Source organism: Alligator sinensis, unplaced genomic scaffold, assembly GCF_000455745.1.
Source record: "Alligator sinensis unplaced genomic scaffold, ASM45574v1 scaffold630_1, whole genome shotgun sequence".
NCBI lineage: Eukaryota > Metazoa > Chordata > Crocodylia > Alligatoridae > Alligator > Alligator sinensis.
In genome coordinates this window covers 747153-758075 of record NW_005842522.1, presented here as the reverse complement: position 1 = coordinate 758075, position 10923 = coordinate 747153, and the positions used below count along the sequence as shown (strand labels likewise).

Here is a 10923-nt window from a genome sequence, read left to right as displayed (position 1 = left end):
TCCCTCGCTGACCAGCAAGGTGGGGGGAACCCTTCCCTAATCAGTGTGTCCTGCTGGGGCCTGGCCACACCCCCCTCAGCTCCTCACTGTGGAAGGGAAGGAGGGCTGCTGTAGAGCACCCCCAGCTTCTAGCTTGAGCCACTGCAGGCATGGGCCTGCATTTTTTCAGTCCAGAGGGAATGTCTGTACAGTTAGAAACTGATTCAGCCTAGGCAGCTTAGACTAACTTGCAAAGATTGAATCAATTCAGGCTTAGGCTTTTTGAATGTCTGTCCCTAGCCCTAGACTTACAATTGCCTAAGTTAGGGATTTCAGAGATACAGCCCATGGACTCCTATTATATGACTAGCAAGGCTGCCTATGGATCTTGGATTGGCCCTGCATGCTACATGTGGTATACAGAGCTGGTCTGGTGCATACTGAATGTAGTGCACAGGGCTGGGGCCAACATATGCTGCATGCAGAGCATGAGGCCTCTCTGGGGCACAAGTTCATTTGGTACATGGGACCAGTCTAGGGAACATGCTGGACCTGGCATGTGGGGACTGGTCTGTGGTCTGATCTGGCTCTTATCCAGCCTGCAGGACTGGATGACTGATACCCCTGGCCTAAGTGTTTCCATTTTAATTCCCATTTCCCAGTTGCTAATGAGGTTCAGTATTTTTCACCTTTTGGCTGAAATTTCAGAGGCTTAATCTTAGCACAAGGATTAATTATACTTAGTAAGTTTAAGCAAAAATAGGCTAGCCACTTCTGAAAATTTAAGTAGTGAGGAAGAAGCACACATTTTCAATTGTAAAGAATAAGTAAACTGTGCCACCTTTGGATTGTAAAATTGACATTTATCAGGGAAATAGTATTTAGGAAGTAAAACTGACCTTCTCTGTGTCCTAGAGAAATTCTGAGTATTTTGCAGTTCTGAGTGTTTGAAAACTAGAGCTTGTCCATCTTTAGTAGCTTAATGGATCAGGCCCTTCAGAGATGTAAACAGAGTCAAGATACTTATGAGAGATCCAAACTGGATCACTGGAACTTAGATGGGACCTAGGCACCTAAGTGGTCAAAATGGACATGCTTAAGTGCCAAAACAGAGGTGGTTAGAGATCTCTGAGATCCAAATTGTACATGCTGAGTGAGCATAGGTGCTTAGAGTGATTTTTGGCCATTACGGTATTATCAGATTGAGTTGCCTGGGCAGCTAAAACCCATTTAAATCCCTTTTAGGCACCTCCAAAGTCCTCATAAAAAGTGTGATGAGCCCTTCCACACTCAGTGGAAATGAGTTTCTGGACATAAAGGAAACCTGTGAACTCTCTAAGGGACGAATTAAGAATTATGCTGTATCATGCTGTTTTGTTTGTACAGTGGATGAAGCACAGTTGCTTGCCAGTTACTTTTTGTTGCATACTGTGCTTTAAATTCACTGCCCAGGAACTGCTGGCTGAATTCTGCTTATCGTACTATATAGCTATTGTATACTCCCTGAAACACCTTCCTCTTTAAATAAAATATTTAATTTGACATTGATGGCAATCTTACGTGCAAGTTGCGCAACTTTTCCATTGTAATTGCACAGCTAATTTCAGTGTTGTTGTCCTGGTATTAATGAATCTGATTGCCTGGGTAGAGAGTGAAACAAGTTCTTCTATTTTTTTTTCCTTTAAAACTATTAGAAGGAATCAAATACAAAAGCTGTGTTCATACAGTTCCATAGCACTCAGAATTTGTGAAATGCCAAATGTGTATGCTACCATAGTTCTCACTGATGCGCATGTATCACAATACACACAATACAGAGGTTTCAAGGCAGGGCAAGGTGGTGCTTTAGGCCCCTGGTGGACATTGCTGTTAAGATGCAATTAATCAGTTAATTGCATCATAAATAGTAACCCAGCCACACATTCAGGCAATTAATGGTATGGCAAAACAAGAAACCAGTCACAAAAATACTACTCAAGTGTAAGATTTTTGTGGCTGGTTTCCATCCTGCCTTAAATTGAATATGTGGCAGGGTAGCCCTGCCATGTAGCCTGATGCCGGATATACAGTGGGGCTCAGTTGACAACTCCCCCATGTTGGTAGGCTGGCAGCCATGTGATGCAGCCCTGCATGGGGCTACACCCTGCTGTTTTCAGGGTACCAAGTTGAGGGGGACTTACCACCTTGGTCAGGGTGCCAGGTAGCAGAAAGCTGTGGGGTTCCACACAACCCAGCATGGTGATTGTCTTGCCCCACGGCTCTGATGTGGACTGAGGAGCAAGGCATGTTCTGATTGCATACACATTTGGCATTTCACAAGGCATACAAATGTTCTGTATTATATGTGGAACATTGTAATGGCTTGTTTTCCATCTTATGGTGCCTTAAATTGAGTGCATATGTAGCATTCTTCCTATTTATGCCCCAATTACAACATTAATTACAGCATAAATGTAATATGTAGAGGGGCCTTAGTCTGAAGTCAGGCTGGGCAGGGTGCCACCTTAGAGATTGTGTGGTTCAGAGAGGCATACACTTTCATAAGCACCCGAAGATTTAGGCCAGTGATACCTAACCTTTTTGCCCCTTGGGCCAGATGAGCAGTGCCTAGTCCATCTGAGGCCAGATTTGGCACATGGTGCTGGCCCAGCCAGGGCCCAGTGCAGCTGTGTGTAGCCAGCCTATTCCTGTACAGCTGCATCAGGTGTTGACATCCCATGGCTGCATCCATCCCCACCTCTGCCCAGAACTGTCTTCTACACTTAGGGGAGCCTTTGGCAGCTAGCTAGCTGCTTTACAGTCCCTGAGCCCTATGCTGAATGGATGTGAAAAGCAAATTTTCTTTTGAGTTGAAAATGTTTAGCATAAACTAACTTATTTTGAGGGAGTAGGGTTTTGAACAAATAATTACCGGAATACATCTTCTTATATTTTTTACCTGTTTAGTTATCTTTAAAAAAGAAAGAAATTAAGAAGCTAAAACCAAAACCCAAACCGTAAATATTTACAGAGTGTTAACATTGGGAATATAGCTGGACGAGAGTTTAGACTCTCCCTGCATATGTATGCCTTTTAATGCAAGATTATACAACGCTAAAACAATGTGGTATATTTGTTAGCAGATCATACTTTAAAATGGGAAGAAAAGGATTTTTTCTATTCTCTCCTTCCCATAGACTACATGACATGTTGAATAGGAGGGCCACTCACATGATCCAGGGACAGCAGGGGAGACCCTACAAGGAGAGTCTATGGGACCTTAACCTGTTCAGCTTTTGCAAGAGAAGGCTGAGGGGGGACCTGGTGGCCGTCTGTAAACTTACTGGGGGGACCAGTGGGGATTTTGAGAGACTTTATTCCCCCAAGTGCCTCCCAGAGTAACAAGTAATAACGGCCATAAGTTGTTCGAGAGTAGGTTTAGACTAGACATTAGAAGGCACTACTTCACAGTCAGGGCGGCTAGGATCTGGAACCAACTTCCAGGGGAAGTGGTGATGTTTCCTACCCTGGGGGTCTTTAAGAGGAGGCTTGACGTTTACCTAGCTGGGGTCATTTGAGCCCAGTTTTCCTCCTGCCCAGGACAGGGGGTCAGACTAGAAGATCTACAAGGCCCCTTCTGACCCTCAACTATGAATCTATGAATATGGCTTTCTGTGGTTGCATTCTTTGTTCCTTCATTTAGTGAAAGAACTCACTGAACTTACTTGAGGGGCAATGGCTTCAAGATGCAGCAGAGGAAATTGAGGTTGGCAATTAGAAGGAACTTCTGACTATGAGGGTTGTCAAGCACTGGAAAAGGCTACCTAGAGAAATTGTAGTCTCCATCCTTGGAATATTATAAAAGCAAGTTAGGAAGACATTTGGCTGGGGTGGTTTATAGTCAGGGACAATCCTTTCTAGAGCAGTGGGTTGAACTAGATTAGTTTATGCATTCCCTTCCAACCCTACTTTCCAATGATCCAATTTGGCCAGAACCTTAATTCTAAATTACTTTTTACATTAAATTTCCCATCTTTTATGAAACAAATTTGCCTACATGCCATATCACAATAAAGCTATGACATTTTTCATTTTACTTGCCTATATAGCAAGTATGCAGGGGTAAAGTGGAAGTACCTAGCATTTACTCAGAGTTTGGGGTTCTATTTTGTCCTGTGTGCATACCTGCCAGAAGAGAAAAGGAGGGTGGTCGTCCTCTATTTTAACCCTATGGCCTAGTACTGTTTTTACTCAATTATAAGATGAGGTCCGTTCCCCTCCCCTCCCCCATTTCACATGGGGAAAAAAGCCCCTCATCTTAGCATTGAGTACAAGGGCAATGCGGGGGAGAGGGGGGAGGCAGCTGCTGTGGCTCTGGCTCCAGTACCTGCTCATGCTTGGGGCCATAGATGAAGCTGCTGCCTTTTCCCCCTTCCCCACTGCCTTTGCACCCCCACATTTCCCCCCCCCCCGCAGCGTGCAGCCACTGCTCCCCCACCTGCCCTTCTCCTTCTTCCCCTTACCTTACTCCATGCCACCCCTTACCTTACTCCATGCCACCCCTTACCTTACTCCATGCCAGCAGGCTCCATGCATGCTGCAGCTTAGAGCACTGAGCACAGATCTAGCTTGGCTCATAGCAACAGCATGCAGCTCATATGGTTGCGACGAAGCTGGGGCTGGGGCCGTGTTCAGTGCTCCGGGTTAGAACAGGGAGGGAGCCCGCCATGTGGAGCAAGGGTGAGGGGTGGTGGGAGGGAGGAGCAGAAGTTGGAGGGGTAGGGCAGAGACTGTGGGTAGGGGAAGGAGGGAGAGCAGAGGCAGATGGGGAAGGGAGGTCCCAAAGCTGCAGCAGGGGCAGGTAGGGGGCCTGTGTGGCAAGACAAAGGCACAAGCAGGAGGCAAGCTGCTTGGCCTCCCCACTGCCTGTCCGCAGTGTCCAGGTCCTTAGCCAAAGTAAATTTCTATAGCTTCTGTGAATTCATTGAAGCCAGCTGGTTTAGTACATATCAGCAGCTGGCCAATATTTGTTTGTTGCTTATTTTTATTTATTTAGTGAGTTAGTTTAGAAAAATTATTCCCGTTTTCTAGTTAATGGTACCAGAGGGATGGCATACATCTTGGAGTTTCCAGTGTCTGTCTCTGAGAATGCATGTAGATAAATAAGAAACACATTATATGCTGTACTGATAGTTGTTCTATTTGTCTCTCTCCTCCATAGGCATTTGGGCCTGGATCTAGTTCCTCGGAAGGACTTTGAGGTGGTGGATTCAGATCAGATCAGTGTCTCAGACCTTTATAAAATGGTAAGAACTTTGACTTGGAGAGTCTTTTCTTTCAGTTTACAAAAGGCTCAATTTTCTTATTTACATTGTATGCTTGGGGGAAAATGAGACTATGAATATAATTGCATTTTTTGACCACTGTTACTGTTAGTTTCTTCTTATTGCCATTACATAGCTGGTACAAATTCTTTTGGATTGTAAGATGCTGCTTTATCTTTATAAAGGTTCCAGAGTCACATAACGTTTTAGTTATTTTCAGTCCAAAGTAGATATGAAATGAAAAATCAGGTCAACTGTGATGTCAGGATTCTTTCTAAGAGATGTCTGTTGTGAGGACCAAACCCTATTCAACCATTTGTTGTCTAAGTTTCACTTAAATGCCTTAGTCCTCCGCCCTCCTAAAGTTGCTGAAAAACAATTAATTCAAAAGGTGGGTTGGTCCTCCTTCTGTTTACGGTTTTTTGTGACTTAGTCTTAAGGCTAAGTTGATGGTGTGTTACAAAGTTGGCACATGAATGTTTTTTCAGGGACTTAAGTAGGTTCAAATAGGATCGAATAGAGGCCTACGTGGACTTAGGTACCTAATAGATGGAACAGGATCTGGCCCTTAGTGTTTTACCTCTGTTTTATACTAGGCTGAGGAATTTATGCCACAACATTCTTGGTTTTTCAACCTCTGTTTTTCTAATGAACAAGAGACTTTCTCTCTGAGTTTATATTGCAACATTTGTGTTCATTTTATTCTTTCCCTTTGTTTTCTTGATTTGTTTACATTGCTGTAGTTTAAAATTTGGTATTTCCTTTTTCTCCTTTATTCACTAACACGTCGTCCAAACGAGCATGGACATGCAGTACGTGATGCCACAGACCCATCTGCAGCACCACATATCAGACATGCAGGCATTTCCCATAATGCTACCTTGCAGCATGGGGAGGGGGGTTGACTGGGAGATCCTGGGGTCGAAAAAAACTCACACCAAAAAAAAGCAAGGTGGTGCATGTGGCAGCAGTACACGCTACTCAAAACCAGAACCTGGCTGCCTAGAGCTATGCTCCAGCTGCTGTCCAGGCTCCCAGCTGCAGGAACACCACAGCCGCAGCTCCCTGAGGACCCGAGAACCCCAAGTAAGGCTGCAGGGCCCAGCACAGTGCCTGGCCCTAGCCTACCGTACCCCACCCAGGGAAACCTGCTGCATGCCAGAGCGTGCATGGCATAGACGTTCCCCAAGAACAAGTAGCAGAGGCACAAGGTGAACTGCTGTTACTCGTCTCCAGGGAAACACGTCTTTGCTGGTCTGGACGTGGTGTAAGTGTTCTCATGGTTACTGTTTTTATTACCTTGCATTTGTTTTATGTAAAATCTTATCAACTTTTCTTTTTGAAAAGGATTGATGTTCTATACATTTGGGCAGAATGCAAAGAAAGGGTAGAGGAAAAGGAAGCATGTTGAATTGCTCTAGTAAAATATAAACTATATACCAAATCAATAAAAACTTTGGCCTTGTTTTCAAATACTTAGCTGGTAGAATAAAATAGGTTTTCTGCCTTGTTGCATTTTATGCTGTTCCCTATTGATGCATTCCTTTGGAGTGCAGCAAAAGAAGTATTGGAACAGTAGTTCTCAACCTTTTTACACTTGAGGTACCCCTGGATAGTCTTGAGGCATGCCTCAAAAATGTTAGCCTTTACTTTTAATTCTTTTGACTACAGAAAAATAACAGAGCAACTTTTCTATTGCAAAGAACTCAGAAAGATCACAATAGGGCAGAATGTTTTAACACTATGGATTCCTGTGTGAAAACTGGGTTTATCTTGTGAATCATGTCTACACACCTAACAGTGCTAACATTTGTGTGGCACCCTGCAGCACTCGTGGAAGGATCTCAAGACCCCTCCAAGTGCCATGGCACCTTGGTTGATAATCACTGTATTAGAAGTAGAGGAGATTCTGAATATAAAGTTCACTGAAAAAGGCAAAATCCATTAGACATGGCTATAACATTACACTTGAGCTGTCCTTGCTATATTCATATGTCAGTGTACCAGAAACAGCAGAAAACTCTGATCTGTATCTTCAGTCAGTACTTTTTACTTATGTTGCAGATATTATAATGACAGTTCTAAAATGTATGCCAATACTTTCTGTTGCAAATAGAATTCTGTCAGATGGGGCACTACTATCGGATCTGTCACATACTAGGGTTTTGTCCACGGACGTTTTTTCGCTACTTTAAAGCTTCATGAGCTATACAGATTTCAAAATGCTGTATTAATAGGTAATTATACAGTCTAACAGGAAGGCAGATTAACCTCTGCAGGCATTTACAAGCTAATGCATAAGAAATCCTACTTTTATAATGTAAAATTACTCATTACAGTTAGTCTTATGGAATAGACTTTTCTCAATTCTGTCCTAAATCAGGTGATAACATACAAAAGAGTATGACTGTCTCAGATCATCTTGTGTGGCCATTAGTATTGTTTTAATAGCAGCTAAAGATTGGACCTCTCATATGCCACAGAGCCAAGCTTGCTAAGAAATTCCTGCCTGCTGTGACATAGCTGGTATTTAAGAGAAGGAAAAATGCATCTGCCGCTGTATAGATCTGTTGGTCATTCACGTTTTCTAGTTTGGGATTTATCTTAACCATACAGCTAGAGTAGTAGCTACAAAATAACTCCACTGGGTCAGCAGAGCCTAATAATTCCCTCTACCACCTTATCTCTGAAGAACTTCCAGGATCACAGCTCACTGTTCAGGATTGTTTTGGGGTCATAACTTAGTTCATACCTCTTATTGTTTCAGATTACAGATTCAAGGAGACAGTGGTGTTGAGTGATATTCAGTTCTTAGTTAAAAGCTTATTTTCATAACCTAAAAACCTTTAAACATAATTGTGTTCAAAGGAAGACTTAGGGCCTTGTTACACATTAATTTTAGGTGGCTCCTGGAGCTCTTAACTCCTGGACTGTCCACACAGTAACACCTGAAACTAAGTTCAAGCAGGCTTTAGACAACTTAAAGTTACGCCACTCCAGGGCAGGTTTACCTCTGATCCGTGTTACTGAGCTTGTGTTCCAGTAATGAGTGGACAGTCCTCACAGATGAGCCACCCAAATTGCAGTCTTCCAGCCTCCCAGGTTGCTGTGTCCCCTCTCCCACCCTCTTGTTTTGTGTGGCACAAACTTTCCACCCTTTGCACTCTACTGCTCTGGGGGTGGTATCAGCACCAAGCCAACTCCCCCTCCCACCCCTGGGAGCATGACCTGCCCAACCCCAGGGGTGCAGCCCCATGCAGACAGCCTGCAGAGCACAAGCCATCTAGCCAGGTGGCATGGCTTGGACATTTCCAAGAGGAGTTGGAGGGGGGGGCAGGCAAGGGGCAGGGGAGGAACAAGGAAAGGGGCCAGAATAGGTCCCCAAGAGCTGGGGCTTCCTTCCTGAGAAAGGGGCAGTAGCTCTCCCAAAAGCACCTTCCTTCACTGCTCCCACTTCCCATCCATCCCAGGAAGCATGACCAGCACCCCCTATGCCCCTATCCCAAATCCCAATTTATTAAAAGGAGACCTTCTTTAATTTACTTCCTCTTTATTTTTATTTTTATTTTATCTTTCAGTGACTGGCTTCCTTCATTTTACTGCCCTTCCCCCACCCCCACTTATTTTCCAGTTCATTACCCACCCACATCCCTTAACTCTGGTTCCCAGCTTTAATGTGCCTGCCTGCCTGCCCAAACCCATGTCTAATATACCCGATCTAGAGCAGGAATAGAAGCATGTCCTGGCTCACCAGCCCTGTAATGGCAACTCACAGCTGTAGCGCCTAATCAGGCCTCTGCTCACCAGCCCTCTAGTGGCAAGTCACAGCTGTGCAGGTGGGGGGTGGTCAGAGAAGGTTTTTAGCCTTAGGGTGTGACTGCTCCAAGCTCAAGCTAGCACTAATGCTGATCAACATTTGAGCAGTTCAAAGTGCTGTGTGTAACAAGTATGGGTGTGCAAAATGGGCCGTATTCAATTTAGATTCGGATTTGGCCTGAATTGGGGGATGGTGATTTGCTTCATTGATTCAGATCACTGTCTCGATTCGATTTGGTTGAATCTGAATCTAAAGATTCGATGCTGATTCAGAGAGTCAGCGATTTGGCCATAGTCACAGCTTAAAATGTTTTTTCTACATACCTCGAGGTACCAGGCACAGCTCATGAACGCTGCGATGGTGGGGTGGATGGAGCATCGCACAGGAGCACGGAGAGGCCCCCCGCACCCCTGGCGGCGGACCTGGAAGTGGACCAGAATTACTTCTGGTACACTTCTGGGTCTGCCACTGAGTGTACGCCCCCCCCCCCCCCCCCCCCCCCCCCTCCCCCCGGCACCTCCTTGGCTCGGCAGTGGCCACGGGGGGACCCCCGGGCCCCCCGATCCGGGAGGCACCAATCGCGGCGGGGGGGGGGACCCTGTGCGCTCTGCAGTAGACCCAGAAGTGGACCGGAACTGCTCCTGGTCCACTTCTTGGTCCACCGCCGAGTGCACTGGCGACCACTCCACGCTTCTGTGAGATACTCCATCCGTCCCAGCATCTCAGCATTCATGAGCCATGCCTGGTACCTTGAGGTATGTAGAAAAAACATTTAAAGCTGTGTCTGTCTGAATCATCCCTGCAGCTTTTGCACAGTACACCATTATTTTCATCTTTTTTTTTCTCAGAATCACTTTGCCTTCAGCCGTGTACAGGCTGTTCCTTCAGGTTATTTATCGGAAAGTTAAACAATAGTGACTTCAGCATGAAAAAAATTCATCTTAAATTGTGGAAGTTTTTTTTTTCCTTTAAGAAAATTTTTTTTTTTTCATATGAAGATATATGTGCCCTAAAAGTGATATAAGCTAAATGGTACTTGTTTTTATTTATATTGTTTTTAAAATCCTGGAAACATGTTTTCAGATCCTTCCACATGGCTGGAGTTGCCATTGGATTTAATTTATATCAGTCAGTAGAACAGGCCCAGCAGCATATAAATAACAGTATGACACTGCTATTTAGCAAAAATGGGAGCAAGAAACAAATGCATAGGACAAATCTCTGCAGATATTTGAAGATTTCAAAAAGGTTTCAGTCTAGCTTCTGAATATTTGTTTAGCATTTTTTCCCAAGTTGATTGCTTTTTGTGAATCACTGAGATACCTGCAGGATGAATACCTGAGATGTGCAGAAAATAGTGCCACTCACTGTATTTCAGCCAGGTTTCAGCTGTTTGCCTTTTAATTGAATTATCTTTTTAAAAAAGATTATTAATATACCAGAATTTAAAATACACTGCTTTTGAAGAGATGTCAGGGATTTACATTTCAAGCTCATTAACTCTAATTTCCACTCGCATTGATTTTGTGTAAACAAAATAATAAAACTCATAGGAGTTTATCATGTTAGATAAAGAGAAATTCTGATTGATATGATTCAACTTTACTGCTTGTATTTCAATAAATTACTGTGTATGGAATAAGGGAAGCTAAATCAATTTAGAAATAGGATTGCAGAGAACATAGATGTTGTTTTGAAGATAGCAAAGAACATGGAGGGAACAAAGAAATTTCACCATGACTGCCTTATTCAGAATTGGAGATCTTTATTATTTTTTTTAGTGTAAAAATATAATAGAAATTAAAAAGGCTTCTACTAAGTTTC

The 10923-nt window shown here is 43.8% G+C and overlaps 1 protein-coding gene across 1 annotated transcript in view; it reads left to right on the top strand.

The window, feature by feature from the left end:
• The window catches only part of DOCK3 (dedicator of cytokinesis 3), a 590333-nt gene that overhangs the window by 270205 nt on the left and 309205 nt on the right, over positions 1-10923 (top strand). Inside the window, exon 7 of the mRNA XM_025213329.1 lies at positions 5180-5264. Within this exon, the coding sequence (XP_025069114.1) occupies positions 5180-5264 (85 nt within the window). The remainder of the gene's footprint in view (positions 1-5179; positions 5265-10923) is intronic.